General features: G+C 39.1%; 1 protein-coding gene across 17 annotated transcripts in view; it reads left to right on the top strand.

Annotated features, from left to right (window-relative positions):
- Positions 1-20,389, top strand: part of LTBP1 (latent transforming growth factor beta binding protein 1) — a 399,284-nt gene that overhangs the window by 257,544 nt on the left and 121,351 nt on the right. For all 17 annotated transcript variants that reach the window (XM_064494599.1, XM_064494596.1, XM_064494598.1 and 14 more), the window contains one exon: positions 14,875-14,997. In XM_064494599.1, coding sequence (XP_064350669.1) covers positions 14,875-14,997 — 123 coding nt within the window. The remainder of the gene's footprint in view (positions 1-14,874; positions 14,998-20,389) is intronic.

Genomic DNA, 20,389 nt, shown 5'->3' with positions numbered 1-20,389 from the left:
GTCTCTTATAATTAATTGCTTGAGCCATTTACAATAAACATGCTTTGTGATTCATGCTGGGAAAACAGTTAGTGGAGTTCCATTTCTTTTAACACAGAGATGTCCAAAGGCCCTTAATGACAACTTCCTGCACTTAGAAAAGAAAATGGTTTTGTGCTTAGATAAGAATTATCATTGTAGAGTTATTTTCAAAATATAGTTAATGGAAATTGAGGGGTTTTTTTTCATACAGTTAATAGTGAAATGAATTTAGTGACATTTTATCAGATTTTGCACCCAGGATTGTCTCTTGTATCCTCTGCTTGCTTTCTGAGTTCATGTTATTTTTCATGGTGGGATTGCCAGATAAAATGCAGTTACATTTGAATTTCAGATAAACAGCAAATAATTGGGGACATATATTAAAGTGTTCATTAAATTTGAATTTCACAGGGGGAGGTTCTAGCTCAAGTGGTAGAGAAGTGCATGCTTAGCATACACAAGGTCCTGACTTCAATCCCCAGTACCTCCTCTAAAAATAAATAAGTAACCCCCCCCCAATTTTGAATTTCACATGAACAGGGTATCCTGTGTTTTTATTTTCTAATCTGTATTTTGAGATCTCATCTTTTAACGGTTCTTTAAATGAGGATCACTGCTAAGTACGTATCTGTCTGAAAGTATCTTTATTTGGAGCACATTCTATAATGAGACCAGTCAGGTGTACAATTCTAGGTTAACAGTTATTTTCCGACAATACTCTTGACTACGTTATACCAATGTCTTTCTGACTTCTTTTTGATACCTCTGTAGATGACCTCTCTCTTTTGAGATCATCTCTGAGCTCTTTGTGTTTTGTAGTTTCACTGTGATACATCTGTATTTGGGTCTGTCTTGATTTCACTCAGTGGACAGAGTGCATTGTCCATCTGAAGACTCAGGTCGTTCCTCAACTTTGAAAAATGACCAGCTATTACCTCTTCAAATATTGCTTCTTCACCATCCTCTTCAGGGGAAGTTCCTTCTAGACAAGTGTTAGAGCCTCTCTATTTTTCATGCCTCTTAAGAGTCTTTTGTGCTTTAATCTTCCTGTCGTTTTTTGTTGCCTTACGCATGAATATCTCAGTTCCATCTTCCAGTCTTCTAATTGCTGTTGCTGTTTTACTATGCTTACCCAGACTCGATGCCGTCTCTTACACTTTTCATTCTAAGACTGTTTTTCATTTCTAAGATTTCTAATTTTTTTTTATAACTAACCTGTTCTTGTTTCATTTAAAAACAATTTTTTAAGGGGGGAGTAATTAGGTTTGTATGTATATATGTGGATATTTTTAATAAGGTACTGGGGATTGAACCTGGAACCTTATGCATGCTAGGCACAGACTCAACCACTGAGCCAAACCCTCCAGCCTTGTTTCACTTTTTAATGTATTCATTCATTTACCGTTTTAAGCATGATGAGATGTTTAGCCAGATTCCGGTTGCTGAGGGAGGAGTGTTTTTGCATAGATACATTTAGTTTGTTACCCTCAGTTGCTGAACTCCTGGCTGCCTCTCTAGACTGCAGACCCAGAGGTTCAGTGGCCCACCTGCTACCATGTACTTCTATACCAACTGAGATGTTGATCGCGTTTTTTTTTTAATCTTTTGTAATTTATAATTGCAGTATGTTTGGAACAGGGGTAAATGCCAAAGCATGATCTTACTGTGCTACTTAAAAAAAAAAGTGTCCATATCAGGATTGAGGTTTTTTTTTTTTTTTGAATTTAAGAAATCAATATCAGAATGTGGTATTTTATATATAATACATAATTTTTGTTTGAGGATATTGAAAAGCTTTTCAGAAAACTTTGTTACGTAATTAACTGTTACCCAGTCTTTTTATCCATTGTAATTAAGCAGCCCATCCACATAAATTTTTTCACCATGTGCCATTCATCCTTCACTCACTTACTTTACAGATATTTAATGACAATTTAAGTGAGGGTACTCAGAAAAAAAAACAGAGTTTGGTAACTCAGTTCCTACCCTTATGAAGATCACTGTTCTCATATATAATTAAAACATGAAGGCAGCATGTACTGTAAGAAATGAATGAAACACTATTCAGTGTCATAGGAGAGAAAGTTCCTATTTCATTAGAAAATCACAGATGACATTTAAAGACATGTTCTTTAAAAAATCACATTCTTTCCTATTTATAAAAATAATTCACACTTATTTAAAATTTGGAAATGAGAGAAATGTATAAAAAATATAAATTACCAAATTGATATATTTTACTGTATTTCCTACCAGTCATATATATAGAAATTTGAGATTATATTTGCTGGGTGAGAACCACAGGTGAAGGTGGATGAGACTGTAAAGATAGCTGTGAAAACTGTGTTTATACTTAATAGGTAACATGTATTATTAAATAATCTTCTAAAATAATCTTCTAAAAATTAATCAAATGCTGACAGAGAATCCCAGTTAATGGATATGGGATAATTCATTTATCCATCTCCCCTCAAGTTGGATTTTCAGGTTAGTTTCTATCTTTCCTTTATAAGTAAAACGCTATTAGGGGGGCACTCTTGAACTGAAACCTTCATATGACTCTGTGATTATGTTTAGAAGAGAAATGACTGGTTCCCAATTCATCCTGCAGAGAGTTCATTCTACATTACGTTTCAGAGAGGATGTACTTCCCACTAGAAGTAGAGAGCCCAGGGACTGGGTCCCTCCTCTCCTTCCTTTTACCTTTTCTTTACAAACTTGAAAACACAAAATAGTTAAATAGTATGTTGTTCCTCATGTAGGCTCTGCATTTGAATTGAATTTTCCATTGAGGTATTTTATATTGAATTTTATTTGGTATATGGTATTTTATATTGAATACAGCTGTGAGCAAGATGGTTATTTTTAATATTTACTGTCTTACTAGAACTAACTCTTAATTGTTTTACTTGTCTCTTCTGAGTTTGCTGTGTAGAAGTAGATTTACCTTCAAATAACTGCAGTTTGGGGAAGATGCTAATGGGGTGGGGAGGTCACTAAGGCTGGAAGAAACTAAGACGGGGGTGTGGCAGAACATGGCCGTGCTTGTGCTGGGTGAGAACCACAGGTGGAGGTGGATGAGACCGTAAACGCGTTTTGAGCTGGGGTAGGGGACTGTGCTGAATTTGAAATTTGTTTGGTACAGTGCCTAGGGCCTTGTGAGTGTCAGCTTCTTTCAATGTTTTATTTTAAATAGATGGAAAAGTGATGTATGTTAGTCTGTTGACATTTCTGATTTGCTTCAAAGGTTTTGGAGTGAGAAGAAATTTTCATGGAGCTAATATAAATGTCTTCAAGTTGCTATAGTCAGCCTTCTGTATCTGCAGGTTCCACTTCTGCAATAGGGAAGGCAGACTGTGCTGTGCCATTTTATTTGAGGGACTTGAGCATCCATAGTATCTTCAGGGAGTGGGGGAGAGGTGGTCCTGGAACCAAGCCCCCTGGGTTACCAAGGGACGACCGTAGGGAGGGCTGTGTACTCTCCCTCCATTTTCCCCCTTTCCCATCCTCCCTCCGTCCTCACCTTGCCCTCTTTCTCAAAGCCCACCCAGCCTGTTTCCAGCCTTCTTACAGTGATGGTAACAATGAACAAGGGAAACGATGTTCATAGTCATAAATACGTTTTTAGTGAAAACGATCTTGGCACAGCAGGTGACGTAAGTGGTCTGAGTTTCCGCAGTTCTCCAGCACGCAGGCCCAGTTTGGCCCTTTTGTATCTGACCTAAGTTCTTCCTCTAGTGGTCTTATGTCCTTACCAACTTTCCCCCGGACTTCCTCCTGAGGTGGAACTAGCTGGGCCACCTGCTCCTCTGCTTCTAATTACTGTTGATTTTATTTATGTAAGACTTTCCTCCTTATGGTATTACTGGCCTAAGAACAACTTGATGAGTGTCTCTTTTCTAATTTAATAGATTTCCTTTTTGGTCATTACTGCATACACACCTTTTTTTTTTTAATTGAAGTATAGTCAGTTTAGAGTGTTGTTCATTTCTGCTGCACAACATCGTGATTCAGTTATACATATATATTCCTTTTCATATTCTTTTTCATTATAGGCTATTACGCAATATTGAATATAGTTCCCTGTGCTATACAGTAGGACCTTGTTGTTGATCTATTTTGTATACAATCATATCTTCAGATCCTGAATCCCAGTTTATCCCTCCCCACCCTCTTTCCCTCCTGGTAACTATAAGTTGGTTTGCTATGTCTGTGAGTCTGTTTCTGTTTTGTGAATAAGTTCATTTGTGTCATTTTCTTAGATTCCACATATAAATGATACCATATGTTATTTGTCTTTCTCTGTCTTGCTTCACTTGTTATGGTAGTATCTAGGTCCATCCATGCTGCAAATGGCAGTTTTATTCTTTTACACCACAGAATAGTATTCCATTTTACACACACACACACACACACACACACACACACACACACACACAACTTCTTTATCTACTCATCTGTTGATGGACATTTAGGTTGCTTCCATGTCTTGGCTATTGTAAATAGTGCTGCTGTGAACATTGGGGTGCATGTATCTTGTCAAATTAGTTTCCTCCAGATGTATGCCCAGGAGTGAGATTGCCGGATCATATTGTAAGTCTGTTTTTAGTTTTTAAAAGAATCTGCATGCTGTTTTCCATAATGGATGCACCGAGCTGCATTCTCACCTGTAAGGTAGGAGGATTCCCTTTTCTCCACACCCTCTCCAGCATTTATTGTTTGTGAACTTGTTAATGATGGCCATTCTGACTGGTGTTTTTCATGTGCCTGTTGGCCATTTGTACGTCTTCATTGTAGAAATGTTTGTTTAGATCTTCTGCCCATTTTTTGATTGGGTTATGTTTTTTATGTTTTGTTATTAAGTTATATGAGGTGTTTATATATTCTGGAAATTAAGCCCTTGTCAGTCCCTTCATTTGCAAATATTTTCTCCTATTCTATAGGTTGTCTTCTTGTTATGTTTAGAGTTTCCTTTGCTATGCATAAGCTTATAAGTTTAACTAGGTCCCATTTGTTTGTTTTTGTTTTTATTTCTATTGCATTGGTAGACGGCCCTAGGAGAATATTGCTACATTTGTATCAGAATGTTTTGCCTGTGTTCGTTTCTAGATTTATGGTGTCTTGTCTTATGTTTAAGTCTTTAAGCCATTTTGAGTTTATTTTTGTGTATGGTGTTAGACTCTACTTCTTAATGGGAGGGAGCTGCAACGTCACATAGACCGGGGCTTGAATACAAGGAGAGGTGAGATTTGGGGCTGTTTTAAAAATGAGTCTGTAACACCTTGATGGTTTATACTGACTTAGCATGTATAAATGGATTTTGCTTGAGAAAAAAGGAAGTAAATATCTTTATTTGTATTACTGTGAAGTCACTTTACATCTAACCATAAGAGGCCATATCGAAAAAGTTTGATAATATTAGAAATTATATAATTTGCTATGTATTTAAATTCACTTTTTGTTGAAGTATAACCTATGTATAGAACAATGCACAAAAAACAATGCACAAATCATAGGGAATTAGCTCAGTGGACATTACAAAGTGAATATAACTGTGTAGTTACTATTACTCAAGTCAAGACATTAGAAGATCACTTGCACCCCAGCATCTGCCCTTTGTCTTTTCCCAGTTTTTACTTTCTCCCTCTTTTTCAGAACTAATCACTGTCCTAACTCATAAGCATAGATGAGTTGTCTTTTTATGAACTTTCAGATTATCCAATGTCTGCTGTTTTGTGTCTGGCTTCTTTCACTCAACAGCATGTGACCAGTACCATTGTTTAATATTCAGAACTGTGGCAAGTGAAGTGATAATATCCATTGATGTTTTCATTTGAGAGCTTTTCAGTGCTCTTCCCTTCCTTCAGCAAATTCTTCTGACTTCTCGGTTTGTGCAGCATCCACTCCAGTTCCAGTGCTGTCTCTAAAGTTCCCTTTATTTCCATTATCATAGGGAATTGCTTGCTGTGATGTTTACTTCTTTCTAGGAGGAAATAAGCAATATGTATGAAAGTAATGTGGGTGCAAGAATGAAACTTAGAATCCTTTGTTCTTGCTATATATTTGGGAAATCAATAGATGTGAACTAAGACTAGAGTCAACCTGACTTGATAATTAAATTATTCAGAACCCTTAAAATGTATAAAATTTTAGCCTATCACATTCATCACAATGCTCTGCTGTATTTAGTGATTTAATCTCAGAAACTGGGAGGAGGTTGCTTAATGTGATGCTTAATCATATTTAAAATAGTCATTTGATACAACATTGTAAAATGACTATAACTCAATAAAAAAAATGTTAAAAAAAAATAAAGTCAGTGACCAATAGGGAATTGATAGGTTTTATTGATTTGAGGTGTTATTTTGCTGTCCTAGGCATCCTCTGGGAATTCCTGCTGCTTTTTGTAGTCTAAATAGGCACATTATTTGGGGTAAGACTTTTAACAGTTTTGATCTTGACCTGAGCATCATTTTAGCATTTAAAAATCAATTTGGGACCCATTCTCATCCATTTTAGAATCATTTTCTGATGTGTCCTCTGACTATGTTCCTATCACTGGGATAGGATTCAAAAAGGAAATGTCTGTTTATTTTATTCACTTTTCTTCAGGAAAGACAGTGGTGAAGTGAGTCATTAACACATTGTATTTTCCAATGGTTCTTTGACTTTAATCTCTGGGGCTATAAATTCAATGGGAAGATGCCTGTTGTATCACGAGTGATGAGGAAAGCTCATGATTGATGTGTGTTACTATGAATGTTTCAAGGAGAAAGTAATGTAGTGTCTGTAGACTGTAGTCAGAAATCCAAGACCAGCAGAGATGTGCGTCTTCCATGTGTAGGACACGTGTCAAGAAATAAATACACACTGTTCTCTGGGCTCCGTTCATTCTTTTATCATGTAATCCTGAAGACAGAAAGATTGGAAGGCAGGGAATTGTTCCCACAGTGGCTTACTTCCTTTGAGTGAGTCCAGTGATCGAATCTATCCCACGCTAAATTATTATTTTATTAAGGAGGAACAGTTACAGGTCGTGAGGGGAGGCTACGGCAGCAGTGGGGCCCAGGTTGAAACACACGTAGCCTCGAAGAGACCCGTATAGTAGTTTGCAGGGCTGACCCTGGGGAGCAACATTTCATGAAATGTGCTCCGCAGACCACCAAGTTCAGAGGGATGTTACAGATGGTGTGTGAAAAAAGGTTCCATGGCCAACTGTGTGGAGAACATCAAGATAAACAGGGGAAACCAAGAGTCCTTGCCAGAGGAGTTCTCGAGGCCTTGAGTGTGCTCATGCATGTGGAATACACAGTGCTCCTCAGTCATACTCGGCCGTAGAACCCTCCTTTCAGCAGAAGTCCCAGGCAGAACACCTTGGGTAAAATTGCTGTTGAACTGCAAACATTTTTTGTTCCCTTATCTCCTAAAATAATATTGAAAAACTTAGGTGTTCACACATTTTTAAGCTGACATCTACATTTTTTTTTTCTATCAAAAATTAAATGGATGCAGTAGATTCATTCCTGGCTGTTGATCTGAGATACAGGCTTTAAACAAACAAATAACAACAAAAAACCTTGGAGCTGCAGAATTGACTCTGATAATTCTTTTGTCATGTTACCATGTTGAAGAAATATGTATGTCCTCTTAGAGTGAACTTTATCTTAAGTAAGGGATCCCTGTTTCATAGCCAAGTGGTCTGTCTGGCTGGGAAAAGTATTTACCTCAACAGATATTTTCTCTGCTTTCAACTGGAAGTCCTGTTGCTAAATTGTGTGATGGAATTTCTGTCCATCAGCAAAAACTGGACAGATACAGCAGAATCTCCAGAGCACTTTTGTATTTTCATGCTGTGTAGAGATCTGCATGTACTGTTCCCACCTTGTACCTAATTCCTGTTGGTTCCTGGACATGCCTCATTTCCTGTATAAACTTGCGTCACTAAAAAGGCACAAAATTATTACTCACTTTGTTGAACATCCATATTTTGCTGTAAGAGAATAGATACATGAAAGTGTGTTTACTTCCTGCTGGGTATGTATGCTGGTCTTGGTAGATATTATGCATTAAATATCATACTTTATTTATCCGTTGGCGTTTTCAACCCTGGCAGCCGGCATGTTGTTCTGAAGTCAGGATATTTAAGCTAGAAGCAACCTGGGGATTGTCTGTGTTTCAGGAGAGGAAAGAGAAATCAAGACACAATAAATGGCTTGCTCTAGGTGACATAATTTAGGATTGTAGGTACCAAACTAGGTCTTAGTGGGATATTTCTCACATTAGGTTTCTCCATTCTCCCTTAACTTTATCCAAGATCTAATTTTTTAAAAGATTTAAAAAGAGAATCACTGTTGCTCACCATGCAGAATTGTTATGAAGTTCCAGTGAGATAAGATGAGATGTACAAATATAAAGGATGATGACGAGGGTCCTTGCCTCACTGTATTGGATTGTGATATCATTCCTTAGTGCTGAAATGCTGAAGCTGCACTAGATTAGGTTGTTTAAAGGGTCTCTTGTTACGTGTATTTCTCTACTGCTCTGTATTTTTATATTGTGGGTAGATGCCCCGGCCTTCCTTTCTTTTGTGTTAGGTTGAACCAATATTCACTGCCAATACTCAACCATTTTAGAATTATAAGAAGAGCAGTTTTGTATTATTGAAGTTGATATATGGCCCGAGGTACATGGTAGGCTGTAGTGGGCAGAGACACTCTATAAATGCTTTAAGTGAATGGAGACGTAGTAAATCTTCGTACTAGCTGTAGCCCCCCTGGATTATTTTACCTACTCTAACGGTGCACACGGGTCTGTAGGAGTTTCTCTCTTCCTTTTTGCTTCTATACACTTGTAGTCTGCCCAACACAGCAGCTCAGCTGGAAGTATGGGGATGGGTGACCAGGGTCTCTGAGGGTGCCACTTCCTTCAGCCATTCATTTTGACTTTTGTTCTTGAACTCAGTAAACTGTGCTGTGTATGCAAGTGGTTATACTATTCCTTCAAAGGGTAGAATTCCACAATTGTCCAGAGAAATTTGGTGGTCTGCAGAGGGGAAAACAGTGAACAAATTCATTTGTTGACCATTGTTTCTTTTTAAACTAAGTACAATACTTTGAATTTAATCAGAATACATTAAGGGAAATTGGCTGACCCTGTTCAGTGAGACTTCTGAAGCACTATTATATTTATCAAATATAAGTTATTTATAAAAAATATAATCAAGTTAGAAGTTTTTATTCGATTTTAAATAAGAAAATAGCCTGAAGCATTGAGTCTAACTAGAATTGTAATTCATAATCAGCCAATCATGTTCCATATAATTGTTAAACTTTGATCTTGTAACGCCTTCTCTTAGCCTAAACCTTAAACTCCTCATATCCAGATAGGACGTGTTTACTTAACTCATGTTTTGTTCTTAATGCATTTGTGAGTCTCTGATTTCCTTCAGTTTATTCAGAAAGGGCTTAAAGAGCTTGGCTACCTCAGGAAGTCATTTAGATAATTACTCATGTACTAATTTGAGGTTCTAAGTTAAAAACCACGGGGAATAAGATTTTTGCCTTTTTCTTTTTTAACACCAAAGACTATCTGGCCACCCACAATCCTCTAGGAACAAAGAAGGGATGGAAGAATGAAGTGACAAAAAAAAAGAGAATTCCTATCTAATTTTTAGGTGTAAAATTTTGCATATTAGGAATTACTTCATGAATGGAATTCTTTTAAAAGTTCTATTTGTTAAGTGAGTTGTTGAAACCTGGGATATTTTTCACAGAAACAATGTGTCAGTGATTTTCAAATTTTCTTGACAAATGTCATCTCATCACAGAAGCTTAGTATTTGAAGCAGATGAAAAAGGAACAGCCTTGCTTAAAAGGTGTGCAGGGTGCCCAGAGTCCGGGAACAGGTCCGCAGATCAGTTACGTTTGACGAATCTCCTTAGGATCCTTGTCCGACCTGGTGGTGCTAGGACCCTGGTCTCGCAGATCACAAACCATGAGGTTCGCGATTTGGGGGACCCAGTCTGCTTTGCTTCTTGCTCAGGCCAAGGCACAGTCGCAGAGACAGCAGGAGACCCTTCCAGTGTAGACAGTCCAGACACTGAGTTCAGGGAATGAAACCCTTTCAGTCTTCTCACAGAACCAGTGCCCACCTCCACCCCCTCACTCCTCAGACAGCCTACCTTCAAGAAGGTCTTTCTGTGCTTATAAACTCATATTTTCATCTCCTCTGGGTGAGTTTTTCAGTGAGGACATTGTTGATGATTTTGGCAGAACAATTCTTTGCCAGGGGAGGCAAACCCCACTTTCCTAGCATCTACCCAGTGTGGCTTTCCCGGTCCTTGCAACGACACACAGTGTCCCTTAACTAAGCATGCCCCTCTTGCAGAGTCAGCAGCTGGTGTTCCCTGAAAAGGAAGCCTGCAGCATTCTTATAGATATTTATGTCATAGGAAGGATTGTTTTTAGATCCAAATGGCTAATAAATATATGAAAAGGAAATCCAGGTCAAAATCACCGTGAAATAACAGTACACACCCACCCGGATGACTGAAATGAAAAAGACTGACAACAATTTGATGGGGATATGGAGCAGTTGGTACTGAGAATGGAAACTGGCATAACCACCTTGGACAACTACTGAAGTCAACATGAGCCTTATTTAATGACCCAGAAATTCTATTCATAGATATTTATCCTAGAGAATTGAGTACCTAGGCCTACCAAAAGACATACATACATATAAATAAATATAAATGAATGTACCTAGGAGCATGGTTGGAAATCACCCCCAGAGTATCTGTCATCAGTAGAATGGATTAATTAACTTTGCACTCATACAATACAGCAGAGCAGTGGAAAATGAACTTTATGAACTGCATGCAACAGCATTGATGAATCTCTTAGGCATAATAATAAATAAAAAGTCAGACAAAAGAACATACACAGTGTGATTCCCTTTATATGACGTTTAAGAACAGGCAAGACTAGTCAGTGATGATGGAACTCAAATTAGTTACCTGTGAGGACAGAGATGCTAAATGGGAAGGGACATGTAGGAGCCTTGTGAGGCTGTGGAAATGTTCTAAGTCGTGATCTGGGTGGTGGTTACACAGTATGCGCACATACATGTGTATACATGTACATACTTGTGTACACACATGTGTGTGTACGCAAAAACTCATTTAGCTGTATACTTAAGATTGGTATATTTTGCTGTATGTAAGTTTAAAAAGAAAAAAAATCTTGGATATTTAATCTCTAACTTACGGTATTTTAGAGACTAGGATAAGAAAATAAATTGAGGCAACTGAGGGAAATGAGTTTTTCTGGAAGCTGTGAGAGTGTATCGATGCTTCTTGGTTTCTGGAGCCAAAATTAGGGGAGGTGGTGTTGCTAACACTGGTGGCACAAGCTGATTAGAGCAGAGATGGTAGGAAAAGGAGAAGTTTTTTTCACATGATTCCTCTTCATGGATTTTTCTCCTCCTTCCTGTCTGTAGCCATATTTGTTTTTGCCTTTTTAGTCTTTTTTTGGGAGGGGAGGGGAAAGGTAATTAGGCTTACTTATTTGTTTTATTTTTAGAGGAGGTGCTGGGGATTGAACCCAGGACCTTGTGTATGCTAAGCATGCACTCTGCCACTTGAGGGGTATTGTTCTCCCCTCCTTTCTAGTCTTCATTCCTGTCCTCCTGTCCTGTGGCATCTTGGTCGAGGCAGTGGGCACTGTTGAGGAGAGTCAAAGAGGGGACATTGGAAAAGGGCCCAGGGCAGCGGTTATACATCAGGTTATCTGTGCTTTGGGGGAAAACCACCACCTTAATCTGTAGCCAGCAGGGAGGCTAGGATGATACTGTCATAGAAACTTCCAGATAAGGGAAAATTCTGGGTCCCAAGAGGTTAACATGGAAGGTGTATTGGTGCAACCACTGAACAGGAGTAAAGGCTGCTCAGAGAGAGAGGAGATCATCACACCCTAGTGGGAACATGAGGGGAAAGTAGAGACTTTCTGACCACAACTGGCTGCTTACCCAGGTTGGGGGTTTACATTGGGACATATGTGAGGGCCTTGGTTTGTACCGTGTAAGCCCCAGCTGGACTTGGCACTCTTTCTGGTCCTCCCTGGTGGTTTTCATAAGGAGAATGACTTAAAGGGAAATATTTTCAATTACATGCTGTATATAAATGTGCATCATAGTTCAACACACACTCTGATAAAGAGGAAGCTGGGCGGGTGCTGGACCCTGTGCTGTGCGGGGCGTCATCTAGCTGTACAGTTTCCAGCCAGATCCAAGTTGAAATACTGTGGAATTTATACAACAAATATGTGTGTTGTCATTTAAATGTCACTGAAAATAGCATATTGTCCCTGAAATCAAGTTAAAAATTACACATGTTGGATAAAATATGTCCATATAGGTATGTTTGGCTACTTACAGTATGAGACAGAAGCAAATAATGATTTATTGCAGGCTGCATTTGCCTGTTTGTGTGACGATCTGCTAGTAATATTTTGCTCCCATGGTGTTCAGTTTTAATTTAGAAAATTAATATTTTAGGATCCTTAATAAGTTATTAGAATTAATGATTGAAGGAAGTAAATATAATTTGAAATGGGAACATTAATAGACAAGCCTGTTAACTATTAAGCTTTATAAGCCACACTGAATAAAATATAGATGACTACGAAGTTTTTACTTTTAACTTGTCACATTGTTTATTTTTTTATTTTTATCTTTTTTAATTGAGGTATAATTGACATATAACATTATGTTGGTTTCAGGTGTACAACATACTGATTTGATATTTGTATATATTGCAAAATGATCACCACAATAAGTCTAGTTAACATCCATCACCACACATGGTTACACACTTTTTTTCCTTGTGATGAGAGCTTTTAAGATCTACTCTTGTAGCAACTTTTAAGTATACAATACAGTGTTATTAACTATAGTCATCATGTTGTACATTACATCCCCAGAACTTACTTATCTTATAACTGGAAGTTTATACCTTTGACCACATACTTTTTTGGTTGTTGTTGTTCATATATTTTTTTTTATTGAAGTATTGTCAGTTTACAATGTTGTGTCAATTTCTGGTGTACAGCATAATGTTTCACTCATACATGAATATACATATATTCACATTCTGTTTATTTGTAATTACCTTTGCAAATGACTGTAATTTTTAAAAAATGACCGCCTTTTTGTCTCTCCTCTTCCAAATCGTTTTGATTCCCCCTTGGGTCACTCTTAGTCCACTTGTGCTGCTATAACAAAATACACCGACGGAGTATCTTAAAAACAACAGGTATTTACTGCTCACAGTTCTGGAGGCTGGGAAGTCCAAGATCAAGGCACCAGCATGGTCACCTTCTGGTGAGGGCCCTGTTCGGGTTGCAGACTTTGCTGCTGTGTCCTCAAATAGGGAAGCGAGGCTAGGGAATCTGTCTCTTTTATAAGGCACTAATCTCATTCCTGAGGGTTCCTCCCTCATGACTTAAGCACCTCACAAAGGCCTCACTTTTGGGGAGTCAAGATTTCAGCATGTGAATTTTGGGGAGACACAGAACATTCAGACAGACCATAGCAGTCACAGTAAACACATGACCTTAAGTCTCTGTTTCCAGAGATGGTTTCCGTTCACTTTGTTCTTGAATCTGCTGCTGGATATTTATACTCGAGTATCCCACTGTGACCTTCAAGTGTAAAACTTATCTCCTCCTCTGCCTCTTTCCTCCACAGAACTTTCCACAAAAGCAATCGCATCTTTTCCACTTTTCTCAGATTGGAATCTTCACAGGCATCTTTGACTCGTCTTCCTCTCCAGTGCTGTGTTGGCCAAACACCAAGCATTGTCTGTTGTTCCTTCAAAAAAAAAAAAAAAAGTCGTTCGTTCTCTTCCTGATTATTCTCACTGTCACCAGCCTGGCTTGTCGCCAGTCTTACACTTGGATTACTCCTTCAGTGATCAAACTTATAATCTCTTCTCACCAAGCCATATGCTGGCCAGATGCATTTCCTTAGAGCCTGCCCTTGATTGTATCTTCCTGCTGCTCACAAACCTTTAGTATATTTGCCTGTGTTCAGTAAAATTGGCTCTAAACCTAGCCTGGCTTTAGCCAGCTCTTTTTCCAACTGTTCACCTTCCTGAAACTTCTTTTCCAGCCAGCAGTTTGACTCATGGTTTCCTGATTCCCTTTCCTTCTCCAGTCTCTGTGCTCATGCTCTGGTGTCCACCCATGTAGACCATCCACCCCTTCCTCCCCATCCGCTGGCTGCTCCCCACATTCAGCACCCGATGGAGTCTGACCTCCTCCTCCGTTCTGCGGTCTCCCTCACCTCCAGCTTCCTCTAGCAGCTCTTCCTGTCGATACAGGCCATCTCATCATTTAACTTCGTCAAGTTTGTGACCTTTGTTCTGATTGTGATAACTTGACTGATTCTCACTTCTTTAGCTTTTACATACATATACAACTAGACTGTCAGTATCTCCAGGGTGAGAGTGTTTGCCTTTCCTGTGAGCTGTACTACCTAACGAACATTAATACTAAAGCAGGAAATCTGTGACGGCTGGAGTCTTCCATCAGTTCTGTTCACTGGTAAATCTCTAGTATCCAGAATAGAACCAGGCACATAGGAGGTGCATAGTAAATATTTGTCGCATAACTTGTAGCTGTTCAATAAATGTTTGATTGATTTAACTGCTGCCACATTAAAAGCTTCTAGCCTCTCTTATTTACTATATCACTCAGAGAGATTATAGTGAAAAAGAGAGTGAATGCAATTTACAGCCAGAATCTGTTTAACGGGCTTGACTTCTCCTTCTAAAAGAATTGTGTCTTCCTGCAGATATTAACGAATGCCAACTGCAGGGTGTATGCCCTAATGGTGAGTGTTTGAATACCATGGGCAGCTACAGATGTACCTGCAAAGTGGGATTTGGGCCGGATCCAACCTTTTCAAGCTGTGTCCGTAAGTAATGATCACTTTTTTTTTTTTTTTTCCTATTTTTGGATCAGCTTTTTTGGTGGGGATGGGGAGAGAGTATCCAAAAGAAGGTAAATACTCAGTGGTCAACTGAATAGTGTAAATATGCAGGGAAACCTCCTGAAAATAGCAAGAGAGAGGAGGTGGCGCGATACCTGTGTTATGAAACCACCTCAAAAATGCATTTTTACTGCATTCAGAAAAAAAAAGATAGCTCAAACTCAAGGCAGAGAACAAGTACACCGAGGAAATACGCTTTGATGCAAAGAAAAGAGTTAATTAAGATTAGCATACCTAAGAGATGAAAACAGGTTTTTTCCTCTTGAGTATTTTAAGCATTATTTAGGCTTATTTGAACTTCATCCCAACTTCTGTCTTTAATTAGTCCAAATTCTGAGTCACTTTTTTCTAATTTAATGAGGTTTCACTGTACTTTCTTATTTGGAAGAATCTGCAAAATAGTGACCAAGGCCCTGTGTTACAAATTTTTTTATTTGGTTCTAATTTCAAATCATCTGTTGTCCTCAAAGACCACCAAAATGTGTCTCTGAAGTTAGACTGCCTTACAAATCTGTCTCTAAGATTTCCTTTCACCTGGTGAGGGTAAAATTCTTCCATCACACCTTAGGTTCCCATATTGGTACTGAAAAGATAGTTTCTCCACACAGACTCCCCTGCCACAAAACCTAACGCAGTGCAATCTCTACAGATCACCTGACAATTAGAGATGTACGCATTTCAGTTGTAAAGTGCTCGGAGAATTTGTTGACACTACCGTATTTTTAAGGTACTTGTGTCCGTCATCACAAAGTAGGTAAACACTACAGGTTTTTCAAAGCCATATGCGATTAAAGGTTAAACTAATGTGTGGCAGAAAACTGTCAAGAGACTGTGGAAAGCAGTTCTGCATTAATTTTTTGTCTTGCTAGGTTTTTGTTTTTTACCTATTTTTTAATGTGGCTTTGGTATATGTTAAATTGTATCCATCCTTCTGGTCCCCAGTTTTCAATTTACCATTGTTGTCAAGATACGTTCTTCATGAAGACACCATCATTTATTTTTTAACTATGCGTCTCTAACTTTGTGCTCTGAGCTGATGGACACACATGATGAGATAAAGACAGATGTAGTGAAATAAAAATGACAGTCTCGTTCATTACTTTCAGACTAGCTTGTTGAGTGTTTTGGAACATTGTTACTAATTACTACTGTTTTCCTTTAGAAACTGTCAAATGCAGATTAGGAAATTTTGAACACAAGTTCTTTCTTCTCTGTTCTTTCACAGACAGTTCTGATCGTGAAGCAGACGGACATCTAATTATAGGGCTTTTTCAGCGGGTGGTAAAATTAGACTGTAAAGTTACACTTGCATCCAAAGTACATTTGAAAACTGATGCAAGGATTTGGAAATTTCAGGCCAAAAATCACATTGTTGACAATATCCAGATAATTCAGGGATAATGTCTGGCTGATTGGAATTGCATGAGTAGGTATTTTAAAGTTTTATAATTTAAGCATCAAAAAGTTTTTACAGAGTTTGGATACAGAATTTGTTATGAATATTTGGGGTTATTTTTCCTTAAATAATTTGACTTGTAGTCTGACTAAAATTACTACGTTGAACTTTGCAGGTTAGGTAAACTTGGAGAACTGGTCGCAAAGTGTTTTATTTGACTAGATCTGATGTCTAGAGTCAAGGGCAGACATCCAGGTTTTAATAAGATTGTAGAAATCTGCCAGTGAGATTTTTGAAGCACTTACACGTTTCCTTAGCATTTATTTTCCCTGTCATTGCCCAGATAATACCGAACTTATTAAACAACCATCCATTCGTATTTGAAAAATAAATAGTAATTTTATGGTTCAGCTGCAACAGCTGAAATGATAAGTATTAGGAGACGTTTGTTGCTAGTGAAATGTTCCAGTTTAGAGTTTGAAGTTACAACCTGGGCTCTTTACCAGCGTTGAGTGGGCAGATTTATTTCTCTTTCCTCTGAATTTACCACATGGAACGTCGCAGAGATACGTGGAGTTCCTTCAGGATTTGTGACTTGGTTCAATCCAGTCTAATTTGTTGGTGAACTATATTTTGAAGAAGTCGATGGGGGAAGTATGAAGACAGTTGAGAAAGAATGAGGAAAGAAGGTGATACTTACAAAGTAAGGGGAAAAAATACTGGCAAGATGGTGGTACCCTTGATGATCCCGGGGAAGTAACCAGCGACTGGGGGTCACACACATGCATACACTCGTGCACAGACATGCACATAGACACACAGGGGCACTAAGCAAAGTTGTTGTTGCTTATCATTTGGAATAAATGTTCTTGTGAGGTATAAAAACAACCTTGGCTAGAGCATGGGAGCAGATGAAGGAGATTGACCACGTTTGCTCAGGCAGCATGAATTTAGGGCATATTCAGGCCATAAAAGGTGTGGCTGACTCTGTGAACTCAAAGAAATGCACTTGGCAGTGGCCGGGGAGCAGTGGGAAGCTCTCCCTGTTCTCAAATACACTGAGGTGAACACCCTCAGAATTCCTTGACTGCAGCCAAAGGTTGCAACCACATCACTTTTTCTCCTTGTCCGCTGTCAGTCCTTGACATAGCCAAGCAGAAAGAGGAAAGTGGGGAGGGTCCTGGCATCTGCTGCCTCTGAACTGTGCATCTGTGGCTCAGGATGCCACTGCCACAGCGGTCTCCAGACTTGCTCCTGCCTATCTGTGGGGAAAGGTGAAACTTCAGAGTTCGTCAGAGCAAATCCAAGAAAGATATAATAACCTTTGCAGGCACAGTAGGAAAGCTTTCCATCTTCCTGACCTGCATTTTTCTTGAGAAATTCAGGAGCTACAGGATGAGTGCCATGGAGAGTGCAGCCATAGGTCCTGTAGAAAACGGCTCAGGTAAAAAGAATTCTGAGCCTGGAGGTTTGCTGTTTCATAGTGTCCTTGACCCATGGACTTGGTGCTAATTGACACAAGTGGAGAGGGTTAGAGAGAAGATGTGCTCTGGAGCTGGAAGTCAGTGCGATTGAAGGACACACCCCTCCTGAAAGCCAGTCCTGTTTATGAATGTCATTCCTTCTTACATTCTGCAGCTTTTCTGTGAGATATGTTAGTATTCTACACAATGGGAAACTGAAGCTAGGAGAATCAAGGTAACTTTTCAAGATCGTACAGTTTAACTGACATTTGAGATTTAAAATTGGGTTTTGTTCCTCCAAATTGAGGGTTCTAGATCAGAGGCTGCCAAATTATAGCCTGTGGGCCAATCCGCCCCACTGTCTGTTTTTGTAAATGGTTTTACTGGAACACGGCCATGTCCATTCATTTACATATTGTTTAAGGCTGCTTTGACGCTGCCATGGCGGAGCTGAGACATTGCAACAGAGACCACATGGAGCACAGAGCCTAAAACATTTATTATCTTGCCCTTCGTGAAGAAAGTTTGCTGACTTTTGGGCTTGATCAATGCTGTCCAATAGAATTTTCCATGATGATGGAAATGTTCTGTATTTGCACTGTCTGATGTGATGGACACCAGTCACAGGCGTCTAGTGTGACTGAGAGATTGAATTTTAGATTGTATCTCATTTACATTTTATCAAAGTAGCGGCATATGGTTAGGGGCTAGCGAATTAGGCCCCATGGTTCTAGATCGTTGTTTCATAAAGCTGATCGGGTAAGTTACTCCTAGAGCTCCCCCTTTGCCCTGAAATGAGCTTTCCTTCCTGACTTGGTGGTTTTGTCCATGGTGACGCTGTTCTCCCGGGAAGTTAGACTGGGAGCTTCTGTGTCAGCCCTTACTCTTTTGAGCCCTTTAGTCTCCAAGAAAGTCGTTAAATCTTCAAAATCTATATTATGCCTTTTCCTTTCTTTCCCTCTCCTCTGCAACCATCTCAGCTTAGGCCCCTGGCTTTCCTCACTTAGTGGTCTCACAGCATCACGTCCTTGTGGTTGGACCAACAAATCTGTGCCAGCTGTTTGCTCCCAGATAAAAGCAGTAACGGCACAACCCACGATGGTGATGTGATCATTGTTACTGTGTGCTTACTACATGCCAGGCACTGTGATGAGCACTTTATATGGATTATCAAATATAGTACTTAAAATATCTCTGTAAGGTTTGTATTATTGTTCCCCTACTTTAGAAAGGAAGAAATTGAGGCACAGAGAGGTTAAGGAGATTTGAGACTGGATCTTTCTTACTCCACAAGCGGAGCCTTTCAAGAGGAAGAAGAAAATGGTCTGAATTGACAGGAACAAGTCACGTATTTAAGGGGAGCCACTGTTTAGTCTCACTGTACAACAGATGGTCCAACACTGCAATGGTCTCAGAATCATTGTTTCTTTTATTTTGATTCTTCCAGAATTTATTTTTAATAGCCCATTTCCCAAAAAGGATGCCTAGTGGTTCTTACTTCCCTAGGAAAGTCATCTCTTGCCTAGGTGGTACCTAGGAAAGTGTGACCTGCTCCCACACCTGTGTTCCAACACTCATTGCATAAGGACTTTAAAGGCATGAAACACTCTAATGTGGAATTTGATCCTAGAAGTGAATGAGGATATTGGAGGTGTTTGGAGGTGGGGAGAGTAATAACAGACTAGTAGGAAAAGTTAGCTATATGCTATCTTCTGAAGTCTTAATCTGTTTTCTGCTTAATAATATTTACATTTGTGTCTGTTCGAATTGATAAGAGCAGCTTATCTTTGAAAGTATAATCAGAGTTGATTGTCCAACCCTATAATTAAGTGTAAGTTGCTTAATACATTATTGGGGAGCCCAAATATGAGAACCAGAGCCTCTTACCTTCTTATTGCGGTTTGTAATTGAATCGCCAGCCTCACTGGATATCTGCTGAGGATTCAATCCCCTACTTGGGTACAGAGCTATATGTTTATTACTTTTGAAGATTTCTCTCACGTGTGTAGCCAAGAGCAAGCAGTCTCTTAGAGCTCACTTACACACCACTACGTGTATTCATTCCTTAAAAAAACTGAATTGCTGATTTGGCGTTTGGGGTTCGTTTTGGGGACAGTCATGGTAGATTACCTCAAAGTAGCGTTCGTGGATAGGGGAGCAGGGTCGGTGTCACCAGGCCAGTTCCTAAGATAGTGTCACTTCCCTGCATGCGTGGGTGAGATGGATACAAGGAAGTGAACGTGAAGAAGTCAGTGCAAGGAGGCCAGTGTCCAGGATTTGAGGAAACTCCCTGCTCTGCTTTAAATGACCCTGTTCCTGGGATCTGGAACTAACATTAATGCAATTAGTACCATAATTAAGCCCTACCATGTGTAAAATAGGCTTTTGTGAGTTGACAAGACATTGTTTCTATGGAAATTAGGGGTATAAATTCCAAACACTTTGGAGGAGAAATTTT

The sequence above is a fragment of the Camelus dromedarius genome, chromosome 15 (assembly GCF_036321535.1).
Source record: "Camelus dromedarius isolate mCamDro1 chromosome 15, mCamDro1.pat, whole genome shotgun sequence".
Lineage (NCBI taxonomy): Eukaryota > Metazoa > Chordata > Mammalia > Artiodactyla > Camelidae > Camelus > Camelus dromedarius.
Note: the sequence above shows the minus strand (reverse complement) of the source record. Positions and strands in the feature narration are given on the sequence as shown.